At 38.3% G+C, this 18,674-nt stretch overlaps 1 protein-coding gene across 1 annotated transcript in view; it reads left to right on the plus strand.

Annotated features, from left to right (window-relative positions):
- The window catches only part of CCT6B (chaperonin containing TCP1 subunit 6B), a 25,566-nt gene that overhangs the window by 4,398 nt on the left and 2,494 nt on the right, over positions 1-18,674 (plus strand). The window contains exons 4-10 of the mRNA XM_081805982.1: positions 642-798; positions 5,865-6,024; positions 8,297-8,379; positions 9,166-9,262; positions 9,567-9,714; positions 16,114-16,247; positions 18,143-18,245. Coding sequence (XP_081662108.1) covers positions 642-798; positions 5,865-6,024; positions 8,297-8,379; positions 9,166-9,262; positions 9,567-9,714; positions 16,114-16,247; positions 18,143-18,245 — 882 coding nt within the window. The remainder of the gene's footprint in view (positions 1-641; positions 799-5,864; positions 6,025-8,296; positions 8,380-9,165; positions 9,263-9,566; positions 9,715-16,113; positions 16,248-18,142; positions 18,246-18,674) is intronic.

The raw sequence follows: 18,674 nt of genomic DNA on the forward strand, positions 1-18,674 counted from the left end.
GCCTGGGTGGCTCAGTCGTTAAGCGTCTGCCTTCGGCTCAGGTCATGATCCCAGGGTCCTGGGATCAAGCCCCACATCGGGCTCCCTGCTCGGCGGGAGGCCTGCTTCTCCCTCTCTCACTCCCCCTGCTTGTGTTCCCTCTCTCGCTGTGCCTCTCTCTGTCAAATAAATAAATAAAATCTTTAAAAAAAAAAAAAAAAGACTATTTCTTCTTCTTCTTCTTCTTTTTTTTTTTTGGAGAGAGAGTGTGAGCTAGTGGGGGTGGGGGTGGGGGGGAGGGGCAGAGGGAGAGGAAGAGAGAATTCCAAGCAGGCTCCACGTCCGGTGCAGAGCCCGATGTGGGGCTCGATCCCATGACTCTGAGATCATGACCTGAATTAAAATCAAGAGTTGGATGTTTTACCAACTGAGCCACCCAGGTGCCCCTAAGACTGTAACTTCTTAAACTTTTATTGGAGTTTACTTATCTTTAAAATGAAGGATTTGGGCCTGATGATCTCTGAAGTTCCTTTAGGTTCTAAGGTAGTCATTGGCATTGGTTATTACTGGTGTCCGTGACAAAGTGGCCCTTTTTTGACCTTGCCCTGTATTTTGAGGCCTGAAGCCCTTTATCTGCTTAGTCTGGTGATTACTTGGGCCAGTGGTTTCTTTTAGTAGAACAATAATTCACTGTTCTCATTTGCTTCTCTTTCAGGCTGTTGTGGATTCTGTTTTGGCTGTTAGAAGACCAGGTTATCCTATTGATCTCTTCATGGTAGAAATCATGGAGATGAAGCATAAATCAGAAACAGATACAAAGTAAATTACATAAACTTTGATAATACATAGATTCTGGAATATTTGGTTTAGTTCAGATGTTTTTTCATTAATTTCCTTACTTTTATTCAACATCAGTCTGTTAATTCAACATATATTAATTGAGGGGCACCTGGGTGGCTCAGTCGTTAAACGTCTGCCTTCTGCTCAGGTCATGATCCTGGGGTCCTGGGATCGAGCCCTGCATCGGGCTCCCTGCTCAGTGGGGAGGCCTGCTTCTCCCTCTCCCACTCCCCCTGCTTGTGTTCCCTCTCTCGCTGTGTCTCTCTCTGTCAAATAAACAAACAAACAAGCAAAACATATATTAATTGAATACTTACCCTGAGCCAGTCATGAAGAGTAAACAAAACAATTTCTTTCTCCAAGAAGATTATTTTCTAGTTGAGGGAGGTAATAAATACGTAAGTGCTAATAAAAGCTTGAAGAAGGTAGAGTGACTATGTGAGAGCATGTGTCTGATTTTAGAATGTTCAGGGAAGGTCCTTGTTATAGGAAGCTAGAGAACTAAGGAGTATCTGAAGAAATAAGGGAGCTAGCCATGTGCGTATCTGGAGGAATGTTCGAAGCCAAGGAATAATGGTTGAAAAGGCCCTGAGGCACAAGTATGCTGGGGTGTTTGTGTGCCTGGAGCATAGGAAGAGGAAAAAGGAGTAGGACATGAAGTCGGAGAGGAAAGAAAGCCAGACAATTGTCTGAATATGTATGTCCTCAGAGTTTGTAGCATCTTGTTGATTTTGGACTTAATGAATTTTAAACTTTCTATTATGGAAAATTCTAAACATATATAAAAGTAGAGAGAAAAGAATAGTGAACTCCTATATACCTGTCACTCATCTTCATCAATTTTCAACATATGGCCTGTCTTATTTTTCCTTTTATTTCCCTTATATGCTCTTTTTTCCTCCCTCCTCCTTGCCCCAAACCTGGATTATTTTGAAGCCAATCCAGGTATCATTATTTCATTTGAAAATACTTTCTCATTTATTTTAATATATATGTGTGTGTTTGTGGGCATCTTTATTTACCTATTTCTTGAAGTTTTATTTGGTTTTTCTTAAATCTGCCATGGCACTTTTTATGGCGTCCTATTCCCTGCAGATCTTTATAAACCTGCCTTATATGTTTACACATATAGTTCATATCTGATAATTACAATATTTGAAGTTTTGGCTTGTCTATTTCTGGTGTTTATTATATTTTGCTGGTTCTCTCTGTGTTTTGTTTCTATATGTGCCATTCATTGTGTTTGAAAAAAGTATTTGTAGAAATAATGTGAGACCTAGGATGAAGGTCCATTTTTGCACAGAGAATTTGAATTTGCTTCTGCAAGGAGCCAAGGGAATACTTTATTTTTTATTTTTTATTATTATTTTTTTTAAGACTCTCCATGCCCACCTCAATGTGGGGCTTGAACTCATGACCCTGAGATCAGGGCCTGAGCTGAGTTTAAGAGTCCAGGTGCTTAGCCAACTGAGCCACCCAGGCACCCCAGGGAATACTTTAAATTAAATCCACAGCTTGAGGGCTTTTTGTTTGTTTGTTTGTTTTTAATATCCAGCTAATTCTTTTTTTTCTAAAAATTTATTTATTTTAGAGAGAAAGAGCACACATGTGAGTGGGGGGAAAGGAGGAGGGAGAGGGAGAGACAGAATCCTTAAGCAGACTCCCTGCTGAGTGTGGAGCCCAACGCAGGGCTCTATCCCAGGACCCTGAGATCAGGACCTGAGCTGAAATCAAGAGTTGGCTGCTTAACCGACTGAGCCACCCAGGCTCTCCTTTCCAGTTAATTCTAACTGCTGTTGGATATAAGGGCTGATTGCTTCTAGTTCATCCTTCTGGTTTATACCCTGAGTATGTTCCCCTTTGGGGTTCCTACTTACTGGGAAAAGTGTCTCCTATTAGACCTTCTACCTTCGATGAGCCCCGAGCTTTTAATTCTGTCCCCTTCTCATTGTGAGGTTGTTGAAAACAAAGTTCAAATTTTCCTGAATTGTCTAATGACTTTAGGATAAGAGTACCTGCAGTTCTTTTCTTACCCCTTGGAGTTCATGTTTTCTTTACTGTTTTTAAGGTTGTGTTTTTGTTGGGCTTTTTTTTTTTTTTTTTTGAGAGTGTGTGTGTGTGCACGAGCCAGTGGGGGTGGGGTGCAGAGGGAGAAGGAGAAAGATCTTAAGTAGGCTCCATGCCCAGCATGGAGCCTGATGCAGGACTCAATCTCAAAACCCTAAGATGATGACCTGAGCTGAAATCTTGAGTTGGATGCTTAACTGACTGAGCCACCCAGGTGCCCCAGGGTTTTTGTTTTTAACCCAGAATTCTTAGTTGCTTTTGGTGGTAAGGTTGGTCCAAATTAGTCTGCCATTGCTGAGGGCAAAGCAGTTCTTGATTGATATTTCAGAAGGATCTCTCTGGTTGTTGTGGGGAAAATGCACTGTGGAGCAGGGCACATCCCAATGCAAGGGCAGAAGCTGGAGGCCAGTCAGGAATCTGTTGTAATTCAGGTGAGGGATGAAAACAGTTTAGATCAGGGTATACTTAGAAGAAGGAGAAATAGGATTTATTGATGGTTCAATGTAGAATGTGACAGATAAAGAGGAAGGATGTCTCCTGGGTTTTTGCGTGGAGCAGCTGGAAAAGCAGAAGTACCATTTCTTGGGATGGAAAAGACTGGGAGGAAAAGATTTGGGGAAATAAATCAAGAGTTTAGTTTGGGAAATGTTATGTTTTAGATGCCTATTAGGCATCCATGTGGAGATGCTGAGTCGGGAGTTGGAGAGGTGTGTCTGGAGTTTAGAACAGAGGTGTGACCTGGAAATATATTTGGGAGTTATCCGTGAATAGGTGACTTAAAGCCTGTGAGAGGTAATGAGATCATCTGGGAGGTGAATATAGATAGAAGAGAAAGTTTACTGTCCCTCTACCCCTCCTCCTGCTCGTGTTCTCTAGCTCACTCGCTCTCTCAAAATAAATAAAATCTTAAAAAAAAAAAGAGGATGTTTAAAGTTGAGCCCTGGAAACTCTGATGTTTAGAAATTGAGAAGACAAGGAGGATTTATCACAGGAGACTGAAGAGGAGTGGTCACTGGTAGGAGGAAAACCAGGAGAAGGCAGTGGCCCAGAAGCTAAGATAGGAAAATGTTTCAAAGGGAGAATAATCAACTATGTCATATGCTGCTGAAACTTTGAACAAGTTGTGGATTGAAAATTGACCATTAGATATGGAAAGCATTTAATGTTTTTGGTGGCTTTAATGAGAACTGATTCAATAAAGGAGTGGGTATGAAAGTCAGACTGAAGGTGGGCTCCAGAGAGAAGGGTTAGGGAAGAAGTGAGGATGCAAGCTTACACCACTCCAAGGTTAGCAGAGAAATGGGGCAGTTGCTAGAAGGGAGTATGGGAAGGGACTTGAAGGAGAAGCATTCTTTGTTTTAAAGATGGGAATTATCATGGCAAGTCTGTATCCTGACAAGAATGTTCCTGGAGGCAGGAGGAATTGATGGCGGTAGGGGGATGGGGGCAATGCTGGAGCAGAGAGGAGAAACGGAGTAGAGTACACACATGCAGAGGAGCATGGACAGTGCATTCATAGGAATAGAGGTTTAGGTTCAAGTGCAGGTGGATTGGTGGAGGTAGTGATGGGACAGTGTTTGTATTTTCTCAAAGCAGCAAGGTCATTTGCTGAGAGCGAGAGAGGGAAAGAGTGGAGACTTGAAGAGTGATGAATATTGAACATATCATTAGCTTGTTTCTTCCTAAATATCTTCATTTTCAGTTAGAAGTTGGAGTGATTAGATTAAATTTTGTAGTTAGATTAAAATTTTGAAAACTTCCTTATAATCATGTTTATTTAAAAAATCATTTCTTTACTTTAATGTAGAACAAATCCTGGCTATAAAAGATTCATAAGTAGAAATACCATTCCCTAATTGGGTATAAATGAAGTTTTAAATGTTATAAAAATATTTACTCTTGAAAGAAAATTTGGAAAACAGGAAAAAAGCCTCTCCCACCCCCAAATTATCTGTATTCCTACTGCCCAAGCATAACTTTACTCTAGGTTCCTTTCATTTTTTTCTTGCTAATACCAAGGTGCTTATTTTTTAAAAGAATAGTTATAATCATGCTTTATAGGTAGTTTGTTGTTCTGTGTTTATCAGCTACCTCTGCAAATAATTTTCCCTGTTATTATATAGTTTTCATGACCACCAAATAGTTGGGTCATTTATTTGCTGAACAATGCCCTATTGTTAGACATTTAGGTTAACAGTTTTTGGTTGTTGCATATAATTATTTTGAACAAATGTTCCTAAGAAACTCATTGTGTGCCTACCTTTCATTACTTGACCAGCTGTGTCATATGTTTGAGCCACATAATTTAGAGAATAATTCTGGGTTGACTTTTCATTGTGACTTCAATGAAATTGCATTGAAGTAGATTTTCTTTTCCAATTTTACTAATTATCTGTTAGGCTTAAAGTTGGTGCAAGGAAACAATGTGTGTACGATCTATTAACATTTTAAGAATACAATCCTTATTTTATAATAAATTTAGAGTGTATATTCCAAGTAAGAAACATTACATATTTTTAATAGATTGATCAGAGGATTAGTTTTGGATCATGGTGCCCGTCATCCAGATATGAAGAAGCGAGTGGAAGATGCATTTATCCTTACTTGCAATGTGTCACTAGAATATGAAAAAACGTATGTGGCAGTTACTCTTTGTAAATTTTGAAATTATATTTTCTAAAAGTGTTTTTAATTTTAATTGATTTCGAGAAAGAGGTGGGGGAAGGGCAGAGAGAGAGAAAGAGAGAGAGAGAGAGAGAGGGAATGAATCTTAAGCACACACAAGGCTCTATCTCATGACCCTGAGATCATGATCTGAGCAAAAATTAAGGGTGGGACGCTTAACCAACTAAGCCACCCAGGTGCGCCCTAAAAGTGTTTTTTAATCTCTTTCTTCCCTCCCAAATGTTTAGTGTAAACTCCTACCTTTCCCTCCTTTTTCTTCTGTCTTTACTAGCTTGTTTTTATTAATCTTTTAGAGAGGTGAGCTCTGGTTTCTTTTATAAGACTGCTGAAGAGAAAGAGAAATTGGTAAAAGCTGAAAGAAAATTTATTGAAGATAGAGTACAAAAAATAATAGATCTGAAAGACAGAGTCTGTGCTCAGTCCAATAAAGGATTTGTTGTCATTAATCAAAAGGTGAGAAAGAAAGTTCAGATTTTAACTATTTGTAAATGTTTTTCAGCATTTCTTGCAGTGTGGTCTGTGGATTCCTAGGAGTCCTAAAGACCATTTCAGGGAGTCTTTGAGGTTAGAATTATTTTCATAATCATAATAATGCCTTTGACATTGTGTCCACATTTGCAATGATCGTGTGAAAGTAGTGCTAGGTAAAGCTGCTGATACCTCAGTACAAATCAAAGCAGTAACGCCAAACTGTACTATTAGTCATTATATTCTTTATTGCCACACTATCACATACTTGCAGTTTAAAAAAAAAGGCAGCTTCATTTGAAAATATCTTTTTTTTTAAAGATTTATTTATTTGAGAGAGGGTGTGCGTGTAAACGGGGGGAGGGGCAGAGGGAGAGGGAGAATCCCAAGTAGGCTGGCTACTGAGTGTGGAGCCCGACATGGGGCTCAATCCCATGACCATGAGATCATGACCTGAGCTGAAATCAAGAGTCAGACGCCCAACTGACTGAGCCACCCAGGCACCCCCCTCACTGGAGAATATCTTGAAGTGGTAAAACTTATTAATTAAATTTTGATTAAATATGCATCCTTCTATAATGCTGTGTGACAGAGTGTGAAATCTGCATATCAAAATATGGTTGTCTTGGGGGCATCTGGGTAGCTCATTTTGTTAAGCGTCCCACTCTTGTTTTTGGCTCAGATCATGATCTCATGGTTGTGAGATCGAGCCCCATGTCAGGCTCTGTGCTGAGCTGAACATGGAGTCTGCTTGGGATTCTCTCTTTCCTCTCCCTCTGCCCACCCCAGTGCCCACCCCCCTGGCCCCCATGCACCGCCCCCCCCTGCTCACGATCACTCAAAAAAAATTTTTTTTAAATATGGTTGTCTTGAGGGAAAATTCTTGTATAATTGAGTTGCAAACTGAACTAGCCACTTTTTTCATGAACTGCCATTTTTACTTTGAAGAATGACTGGCAGGGGTGCCTGGCTGGCTCATTCAGTAGAGCATGTAACTCTTGATCTTGGGGTTGTGAGTACAAGCCCCATTTTGGGCAAAGAGATTACTTTTTAAAAAAAAGAAGAATAACTGACAGAAAATTATGTAGACATGGTATTTGGCAGGCTTTTCTCAAAAAGGAAGAAGCGGTTCTGTCACTTCCAAGGAAAACAACTGACAGTATTTGTTGCCAATAAATTTGAGCTTTCAAGCCAAAATTAAAATTTTGGAAAACTTGTATCTGCTGCTGTGAACTTGACCACTTTCTAATGCTTAAGGGACTTTTCTGATAATATTAGTGATGATATTAGCAAATGTGATATTTTTGATATTGTATACCGATGAAATGTATCAACATTTGGAAGCTCTGCTTAACATAGTGAACCACTGTTTTCTAAATGACTAAAAAAATGTATGATTTAACAAAGTCATGCATGGGTAAATAATACATTCAGAGTGTAAGATAGGCAAATGGATTTTAATATGAAAGAGTATGAAAAGTTTATTGATAGGTTCTATATTTCACATTGACACTAACCTTTAAGAAACTATCATTTATTCAGTTTTGATATAGTATCAAAGAAGAATATCCACATTTATCTGAAAATACTATTAAAATATTCATCCATTTTCCAATACATATTTGTTTGAGTCCAAGTTTTAATATACTTTAACCCAACAACATATCACACCAAATTGAATGCAGAAGCAGGTATGAGAATCTAGATGTCTTCTATTAAGACAGACATTAAAAAGATATCAGAAATGTGAAACAGTACCATTACTTTAAGCTATACATTTTTTTGTTTAGGAAGGTATAGTAAATTTTCACTTAAAAGATATTATTTAAGGGGGCGCCTGGGTGGCTCAGTCGTTAAGCGTCTGCCTTCGGCTCAGGTCATGATCCCAGGGTCCTGGGATGGAGCCCCGCATTGGGCTTCTTGCTCCGCAGGAAGCCTGCTTCTCCCTCTCCCACTCCCCCTGCTTGTGTTCCCTCTCTTGCTGTGTCTCTCTATGTCAAATAAATAAATAAAATCTTAAAAAAAAAGATGTTATTTATGTTAACATAAAATGGGTTTATTATTTTGAATGGATTATATTTTAAAAATTTCTCAATTTTAATTTATAATATGACAAATATTATAGATACAGGTCAGATAAACAAAAACTTTTTTGGGTTCTTAATAATTTTTAAGAATGTGAAGCAGTGCTGATATCAAAGTTTGAGAACTACTGGCTTAAGATGTGCTTATAACTTTTATGCTAATTTGATTTTAGGGAATTGACCCATTTTCCTTAGATGCTCTTGCAAAACATGGCATAGTAGCTCTTCGCAGAGCAAAAAGAAGAAATATGGAAAGGTGAGCTTGCCGATTATTATGTATCCTGTTTTTTTAACAGATTAAACTGAAATGATCCCATGGTATTCCTTTTAGCTTATATGTAAACATTGTTGAGCAAAATAGCATACAGATTCCAAATGTTGTTTTTAATTTCAATAAATAATGGAAGTATCAAAAATCAAGACTGTTAACCTACCTCAGAACTTTGTTGAAGTACAAAGAAGGTTTTTATCTTAAAACATTTTTTTAAAAGGATGAATGGGCAGAGCACTCAGGATTTTTTTTTTTAAGATTTTATTTATTTATTTGAGAGAGAGAGAGCATGAGCAGTGGGGAGGGGTAGAGGGAGAAGCAGACTCCCCACTGAGCAGGGAGCCCGATATGGGACTCAATCCCAGGTCCTGGGATCATGACCTGAACTGAAGGCAGCTGCTTAACCCACTGAGCCACCCAGGCGCCCCTTCTTAAAACAGATTTTAAAAACAATACAACACAGGGCGCCTAGGTGGCTCAGTCGGTTAAGCGACTGCCTTCAGCTCAGGTCATGATCCTGGAGTCCCTGGATTGAGTCCCGCATCTGGCTCCCTGCTCAGTGGGGAGTCTGCTTCTCCCTCTGACCCTCTCTCCTCTCATGCTCTCTCTCACTCTCTCTCTCTCAAATAAAAAACAAAACAAAACAAAACAAAACAAACAATACAACACAGGGACAATGCAGTCTTCTATGTTAGGTATCTTTTCCCCTTTAAGAAATTAAGTCTTTAATGCTTTCTATAACAAAAGCTATGGTGACATATGTCATTTCAGACTCTCTCTTGCTTGTGGTGGAATGGCTGTGAATTCTCTTGAAGACCTTAATGTAGATTGCTTGGGACATGCTGGTCTTGTACATGAGTGTACATTAGTGAGTATCTCTGTGGGCAGGGGTTATAAAGTGAAGAGTAAACCTTTTTTTTTTTTTAATACTAAATCTTTTAATTCAGGCTTTTACCTTTTGATGTCTGAATAATCCCCAGGACAGATTTTACAATTTATTTATCTGAATGTTTGTTGAGAGTTCAAATATAACTTAACTGCTTTTAACACATATTTAGTTATGTTTGATAAGAAAAATTTACATGAAGATTGGATTCTAATATTATAAGCTGGGTCTTCATTTCATAATAACATTAAGTATTAGAGTTATATTTTCTTGGATTATCCTCTAGGGTGAAGAAAAGTTCACTTTTATCGAGGCCTGTGTTAACCCTCGTTCTGTCACCTTGTTGGTTAAAGGACCGAATAAGCATACTCTCACACAAATCAAGGACGCTATCAGGGATGGACTTCGTGCCATCAAAAATGCCATTGAAGATGGTAGGCTCTTTGTTGTGATGGACATGAACCTTATGTATTTTTTTTTTTTTTAAAGGTTTTATTTATTTGACAGAGAGAAACACAGCCAGAGAGGGAACACAAGCAGGGGAAGTGGGAGAGGGAGAAGCAGGCTCCCCGCGGAGCAGGGAGCCCGATGCGGGACTTGATCCCAGGACCCTGGGATCATGACCTGAGCCGAAGGCAGACGCTTAACGACTGAGCCACCCAGGCGCCCCGAACCTTATGTATTTTTAAAGTAGTAATAAATCTATCATAAATATATGTAGTATTTTAAAAGATAATGGATGATTATTATTCTCTCACTTCATTTTGGATAATTTATAGTTTAGATTGTGAAGATTTTTCCATGGAATATTCTTTTTTTTTTCCATGGAATATTCTTAATAGTATGCTGCACTTTTTTTTTGGTTAGATTTTATTTATTTATTTATTTGAGAGAGAGTGTGTGAGAACAAGTGGGGGAAGGAGCAGAAGGAGGAGAGGGACAAGCAGACTTGTAAGCTGAGCAGGGAGCCTGACTCGGAGCTTGATCCCAGGACTGAGGCGAAGTCAGATGCTTACTCGACTGAGCCACCCAGGTGCCCCAGTATGCTGCCCTTTTAATGAACATCTGTTTATGAAATGAAAAAGCACTTAATTTAATGCTATAGTATCATTTTTTAATTTTTAGAAATTTATTTTTAAAACCATTGGGGCTCCTGGGTGGCTCAGTCAGTTAAGCGTCTGACTCTTGAACTCAGCTCAGGTCTCAATCTGAGGGTTGTGAGTTCAGGCCCAAGTTGGGCTCCATGCTGGGTGTGGAGCCTACTTAAAAAAGAGAGAGAGAGAAAAAAAGAAATTTGTTTTTAAAACCACGAAAAGACTTTACAGCTTAGAACTCATTCCATTACCTTAGGTGCAGTGTAATTTTAAGAAAGATTAGGAAAGAATATTAGCATGTATTATTTATTGATAATTTATAAACCAACTTCCTTCTAAAAGGAGTTGGAGTAGGTAATTCAATAAAAACACACATTTAAAATAGAATAATAGGGGCGCCTGGGTGGCTCAGTCGTTAAGAGTCTGCCTTCAGCTTAGGTCATGATCCCAGGGTCCTGGGATTGAGCCCCGCATCGGGCTCCCTGCTTGGCTGGAAGCCTGCTTCTCCCTCTCGCACTCCCCCTGCTTGTATTCCCTCTCTCACTGTGTCTCTCTGTTAAATAAATAAATAAATAAATAATCTTAAAAAAAAAAAAGAATAATAAGCACATGAAAAGATCCTCAACATAGTCATTAGGAAAATGAAAATTAAAACCATAGATACCATTTCACAACTGTTATGATGGCTATAAATCAAAAAGCTGGACAATAGTAAATGTTGGCAAGGATATGGAGAAATTGGAGCTGTCAGCATTGCTGGTGGGAACTGCTGGAAAACAGTAGGGAGTTCCTTAACAAGTTAAACACAAGAGTTATTACATGACCCAGCAAATCAACTCTTAGGTATACACCTAAGGTATACCTTAATATTCTTTGATCAAATTGTTCCGGCTACATTTGTTGAAAAGATTCTTCTTTAACCAGGGAGTTAAGTTGCCATTGAAACTTTTCACTGAAAATCAATTGTCCATGATTGTGTGGTTCTATTTCTGGGTTCTTATTCTGTTCCATTGATCTGTCTATCTCAATGTTAATATACTATCCTGATTATTGTAACTTTATGATAAGTCTTGAAATCAGCAGTGTTAATCCTCTCATTTTGCTCTTTTTCAAGTTATTTTGGTTATTTAAAATCTTTTCTGCATTTTCATGTGAATTTTAGAATCAGCTTGTCAATTTCTACCAAAAAGACTTGAGATTTTGGTTGGAATTTCACTGAATCTGTAGAACATTCTGGGAATAATTGATATCTTAATATTGAGTCATGGTGTTTTTATTTATTTGAGCCTTCTTGACTCAATCTCAGCTATATATATATATATACACATATATATATTTTACTTCAATATTTTATAATTTTTAGTGGCATATCTTTTTTCAGATTTATGTAGTTCATGAATTTTGGTCCTATTATACATGATGTTTTTAAAATTTCAATTTCTAGGGCGCCTGGGTAGCTTAATCAGTTAAGCATCTGCCTTTGGCTCAGGTCATGATATCAGGGTCCTGGGATTGAGCCCCGCATCGGGCTCTCTCCTCAGCAGGGAGCCTGCTTCCCACTCTCTCTCTCTGCCTGCTTCTCTGCCTACTTGTGATCTCTCTCTCTCTCTGTCAAATAAATAAATAAAATCTTTAAAAAAATAAAATTTCAATTTCTGGTTGTTGTTAAGACATAGAAATACAGTTGATTTTTGTATATTGATCTTTAATTCTGTAACCTTGTTAAACTCACCTATTCTAGTAGCTTTTTTATAGATTTCATTGAATTGTCTATATAAATGATCATGTTGTCTGCTAATAAGACAATTTTACTTCTTCCTTTCCAATCTGGATAGCCTTTTTTTTTTTTTTTAAAGATTTTGTTTATTTATTTGACAGAGAGAGAAACAGCGAGAGAGGGAACACAAGCAGGAGGAGTGGGAGAGGGAGAAGCAGGCTACCCGCCAAGCAGGGAGCCTGATGCGGGGTTCGATCCCAGGACGCTGGGATCATGACCTGAGCCAAAGGCAGACGCTTAACGACTGAGCCACCCAGGCGCCCCTGGATAACTTTTTATTTCTTTTTTCTTTTTATTTCATGGGTTAGAAACTTCAATACATTGTTGAAAAAATGGTAAGATTGGACATCCTTTCCTTGCTCCTGATCATAGGGGGACAACATTTAGCCTTTCTCTATTATGTATGATATTTGGCTATAGATTTTTCTAGAAGTCCTCTGTCAGATTGAGGAAGTTTTCTTCTCTTACTGAGAGTTTTTATCACAACTGATGCTGGATTTTACCAGTTGCTTTTCTGGTGATCTATTGAGGTGATTATATGTTTCTTCTCTGTTAGATTATTAATGTGGTAAATTACATTGATTTTCAAATGTTCAGCCAACCTTACATTCTTGGGATAAACCCTACTTATGATGTATTATCCTCTTTAAAAATAGATTACAGTTTTTATAAAATTGTGGCTATGTGTATATATATATATATATATATACACACACACACACATATATACAATTTGTCATTTTAATCATTTTTAAGTGTTACAATTCAGTGGCATTAAGTTACATTCTTTCACATTGTTGTGCACCCGTCACCATCATCCATCAATAGAACATTTTTCGTCTTTTTTTTTTTTTTAAGATTTTATTTATTTGTTTGAGAGAGAGAGAATGAGAGAGAGAGCACATGAGAGGGGGTAGGGTCAGAGGGAGAAGCAGACTCCCTGCCGAGCAGGGAGCCTGATGCGGGACTCGATCCAGGGACTCCAGGATCATGACCTGAGTCGAAGGCAGTCGCTTAACCAACTGAGCCACCCAGGCACCCAGAACATTTTTCATCTTACAGTACTGAAACCCTATAGCCATTAAACAATAACTCTCCATTCCCCTCTCCTCCCATCTCCCGGAAACCACTATTCACTTACGGTCTCTATGAAATTGACTATTCTATGTACCTTGTTTGAGTGGAAACATCCAGTATTTGTCTTTTTGTGATTGGCTTATTTCACTTAGCATAATGTCTTTCAGGGTTCATCCATGTTGTGGCATATGTCAGAATGTTCTTGCTTTTTTTTTTAAAAGATTTTATTTATTTATTTGACAGAGACAGCGAGAGAGGGAACACAAGCAGGGGGAGTGGGAGAGGGAGAAGCAGGCTTCCTGCCAAGCAGGGAGCCTGATGCAGGACTCGATTCCAGGACCCTGGGATCATGACCTGAGCCGCAGGCAGATGCTTAACGACTGAGCCACCCAGGCGCCCATGTCCCTGCTTTTTAAGGCTGAATAACATTGCATTGTATGTATATATAATCTGTTATTTATCCATTTATCCATTGATGGAAACTTAGATCGCTTCACCTTTTGGCTATTGTGAGTAATGCTGCTATGTGTATTGTCCTTTCTGTATATTGTTGGACTTGATTTGCTAAAATAAGGGGTATTTATATATTTTTTGCTTATAATGCCTTTATCTGTTTTTTTTTTTTTTCGGTTAGAATAATGCTGACCTCATAGAATGAGTTAGAAAACATTCTGTCCCTTAAATTTTCTGAAAGTGTTGAATTGTTGTGTAGAATTGGTATTACTTCTTTCTTTACTGTTTGGTGGAATTCGCCAGTAAAGCCATCTGGGCTTGCAGTTTTCTTCATGGGAGAAATTTAAGCTATAATCAATCTTTTTAATAGATACGGGGCTATTCAGGTTATCTTTTTTTTTTTTTTGAGTTTGTATCTTTCAAGAAATTTGTCTGTTTCATCTGCTGAGAACATCAAACTGCTGCCCATGAGCTAAATCCTGTTTGCTGCCTGTTTTTGATAAATGAAGTTTATGGGAATACAGCTATACCCATTCATTTATGTATTGCCTGTGGCTCTTTTTGTGCTACAATGGCAGGGTTGAATAGTTACAAAGGAGATGGTATGGCCCACGGAGCCTAAAATACTTAAATCTGGTCTTCTGCAGAAAGTTTGCTAATCCCTGATCTAAGTTTTCAAATTTATTAGCATAAAGTTGTTCATAATATTCCCTACTATTATACTTTTAATGTCTGCAGAATCTATAGTGATAATTACCTTTTTAATTTCTGACTTTCATTCTATTTTTTAACATTGTTCATGTTTATTTCATTGATTACTGATCCAATTTTTATTATTTTCTTTCATTATTACATTAGGTATCACTTGCTCTTTTCTAGTTCTTAAGGTGGAAGTTGAAGTCATTAGTTTGAGACCTTTCTTCTTTTCTAATGTAGGTGTTTAATGATCCAAGTTTCTTTTTAGGTATTGCTTTAGTAACATCCCACAAATTTGGATGTGTTTTTGCAGAATGGGATCAGGGAAGTTTTTACAGCTACTGGTCTGTTTCTTAAGGTGGGTGGGAGGTACATGAGTACATTTATTTGTGCATTTATTCTTTATACCTTCTATATGTAAATATTCTTCTGTGTATATTCAGTATTTCACAACGAACTTAAAAAAGTTTTTTAAAATTACTTTTTAATTCTGGTATAATTAACGTACAGTGTTATATCACAAGGAACTTTTTAAAAATCTGAATGGGAGGCAAGGATGCAATCACCTTGTGGGTAGACAACTCTTTTGAGCAGTTATGTTGTACAGGGAAGCAGAGGAAAAGGCAAGTAATTAAAAATGATGTGGGATAAAGGAGAGATTCTTTTTGTGTTGTTTTGTTTTAAAGATAGGTGATTCCAAAGCAAATTTGTTGATTCAAAGGAGAGTCATAAACTTTATAAAAACCATATCAGGAGGTATCCAAGTCATATCCTGTTGTGAAAATTGATGTTTTTTAAAAAAATTTTATTTATTTTTTATTTATTTGACAGAGAAACAGCGAGAGAGGGAACACAGGCAGGGGGAGAGGGAGTGGGAGAAGCAGGCTTCCCGCTGAGCTGGGAGCCTGATGAGGGGCTCTATCCCAGGACCCTGGGACCATGACCTGAGCCGAAGGCAGACACTTAACGACTGAGCCACCCAGGAGCTCTGAAAATTGATGTTTTTAACCAGAGCTTTTACCTTAGAATAATAAGAACACCTATATTTTTTCCTCAGGTAACAGTTTGGGTTTTGCTTCAGTACAGAAAACAGATACTATAATAAGTCCCAAGAATTCTATACCAAAACAGTGGCCACATTATCTTGGCCTAAAGTTTTTTTCAAATCAGATGCTACAATTAGTTTCCTGTCCCAAAAATTATAAATAACTACCTTTTAAATGTAGTCATAAAGGGGGGCGCCTGGGTGGCTCAGTCGTTAAGCGTCTGCCTTCGGCTCAGGTCATGATCCCAGGGTCCTGGGATCGAGCCCCGCATCGGGCTCCCTGCTCAGCGGGAAGCCTGCTTCTCCCTCTTCCACTCCCCCTGCTTGTGTTCCCTCTCCCACTGTGTCTCTCTCTGTCAAATAAATAAATAAAATCTTAAAAAAATAAAAATAAAAAAATAAATGTAGTCATAAAGGAATAAGATGAAGGTGGAAGAAATGTCTACTCTTCAATGAGATAAGCTGCTTGTAGCCAGTCTGTACCATGCCTAATTATTTAATGGTGTGTAACTTCAGGATGCTTCATAAGGCATCTGAGTAACCACTGAACTATGCAACCTACTTTATTTCTGTATATATTTAAGCATATTTTAGGTGTTGGCGGTATAATTTAACACACTTGAATAGCTAAGTACTTTTTTCTCTGGTGTTTCTATCTGGCATGCCTTGCCAAATCTTTTCCCTTCAATAGGCTGTGTGGTTCCAGGAGCAGGTGCAGTTGAAGTGGCAATAGCGGAAGCTCTTGTTAATTACAAGCACAGTATAAAAGGAAGAGCTCGTCTTGGAGTCCAAGCTTTTGCTGATGCCCTGCTCATTATTCCTAAGGTACAACTATCCTAATGGCCAAAGAACACTGGCTGGACACAAGGGTGTTGGATTATAAATTGTCCACATTATCTAACAGAGTAGAAAGACAGTTTTTATTTGCATTTCCCCACACAGTTTTAAGATATGTTACAGATAAAGCAGGGAAACCTTTGGATAATAGCTCAGAATCCTTGTCAGAGTTCCATGAAATAACTAAATTACCCCTTTGCTTATCTCTGAGCACCAAAAGTTGAAGTAAGTCTGGAAATTTCCTTCAAAAATGGTTCATGATTAATCATAATGAAAAAGTTTAGAACTTAAAATTTAACTAGACTTTGGGGTAGATTTTATCTTGGTGGTGGTATCCAAAGTATTATCATCACTTTAAATTGTGGTTAACGAGAACTTCAGGCTGTTTGGCACTGCCAAATAGGAGCGTGCTTTTGTCATTTTCATTTTAATACCTACAAAAGGAGAGAAACCAGATGTTCCCTGTATCGACAGAAGGACAGAGAACTACCATTAAAAGGAATGGTAGTTGTTTGCCTTAATCTGGTTGTGAACCACTTAGAAACACAGAAGACCATGTCTAAGACGTTATTACCGTGAATTAAAATACTAAGAACAGTGCTAACAAAGTCTCTTTGTTAATTGCTTTAAAATTATTCATAATTTATGGAATCTTTGAGAATTGGAGATCTATTTTTCTCTTTGCCTGAAACAGCAAAGTCAGTAAGTGATGATCCGGTAGTTGACACAAACTGGTAAGCCTGGTATACAGTGGTGGTTCCTTTTTACTTATCAGCTGTTGGATTGGTACTACTTGGAAATAAACCTGGTTTGGAGTGCTGTTATTTCCATTCCTGTTGCCACAGGTCAGGACTCTCCTCATGTTGATGAGGGACGCAAAGATCCTGAAAATATGTAGGGTTCCTTTAACAGGTGCCTGGGAAAAGCTAGAAAATGTGTGGCTGAAGGGACGAGAAGAAATAATACCATTCTACTGATTTTCCATTTTTTAAATTATTTTTTAAAGATTTTACTTATTTGAGAGAGGGCATGAGAGAGAGAGAGCGAGTGAGTGCAGGTGAGAGCCCAAGTGTAAGCACGCAAGCAGGGGAGAGGGGCAGAGGGAGAAGGAGAAGCAGGCTCCCTGCTGAGCAAGGAGCCTGATGTAGGACTTGATCCCAGGACCCTGGGATCATGACCTGAGCCGAAGGCAGATGCTTAACTGACTCAGGCACCCAGGTGCCCCCTAATTTTCCATTTTTTTTTTTTTAAGATTTTATTTATTTATTTGAGAGAGAGAACGAGAGACAGAGAGCAGGAGAGGGAGGAGGGTCAGAGGGAGGAGAAGCAGACTCCCCGCCGAGCAGGGAGCCTGATGCGGGACTCGATCCTGGGACTCCAGGATCATGACCTGAGCCGAAGGCAGACGCTTAACCATCTGAGCCACCCAGGCGCCCTAATTTTCCATTTTTAAAAAAAGTTTTTATTTATTTATTTGTGTAATCTCTACACTCAGAGTGGGGCTTGAACTCATGACCCTTGATCAAATTACATGCTCTTCTGACTGAGCCAGTCAGGCGCCCGCCCCTCTTTCCATTTTTTAAGAAATCTTTTGCATGGAGGGAAATTAATACAGTGGGGTGGGGATGGGGGACTGTAATGTCCTCAGAATTTACTGTAATATACATAGGGAAAATGTTTAAGTAAATATAAAAACTGCTAGATACATGAAATAATAATTTGATTTAGATTAAGAATGGAATTCTTCAAAAGGAGATGATTACTGTATTACGAATATGTTTTCACAAGACTAGAGAGAAGAGCCTTATTTTTTATATTTGATATTCAAATATGTATGTGAAGATATTTCACACATATATTTATTATTATTTTTATTCTTAAAGGTTCTTGCTCAGAATTCTGGTTTTGACCTGCAGGAAACGCTAGTAAAAGTTCAGGCTGAACATTCAGAATCAAAACAACCTGTTGGCATAGATTTGGATACAGGTAAGAAAGTGAAGAAAAATTAGCTGCTCAGTAAAGAAAGAGGTTTACTACAGTGACCTAGAACTTATAGTAAGGGAGTGGGGATTTGGGTGACTTTAATATTTAAATTTTGGGTGCCTTTAATTTACTTTTGAACTTTTTTTTTTTTCTTTACTGAAGTTCTTTTTTTAAAAAATTTTTTATTGTTATGTTAATCACCATACATGACATCATTAGTTTTTTATGTAGTGTTCCATGATTCATTGTGTATAACACCCAGTGCTCCATGCAGAACGTGCCCTCTTTAATACCCATCACCAGGCTAACCCATCCTCCCACCCCTCTCCCCTCTAGAACCCTCAGTTTGTTTTTCAGAGTCCATCGTCTCTCATGGTTCGTCTCCCCCTCCGATTTCCCCCCCTTCATTCTTCCCTCCTGCTATCTTCTTCT

This window comes from Leptonychotes weddellii, chromosome 15 (assembly GCF_054177405.1).
Source record: "Leptonychotes weddellii isolate Sample4059 chromosome 15, ASM5417740v2, whole genome shotgun sequence".
Taxonomy (NCBI): domain Eukaryota; kingdom Metazoa; phylum Chordata; class Mammalia; order Carnivora; family Phocidae; genus Leptonychotes; species Leptonychotes weddellii.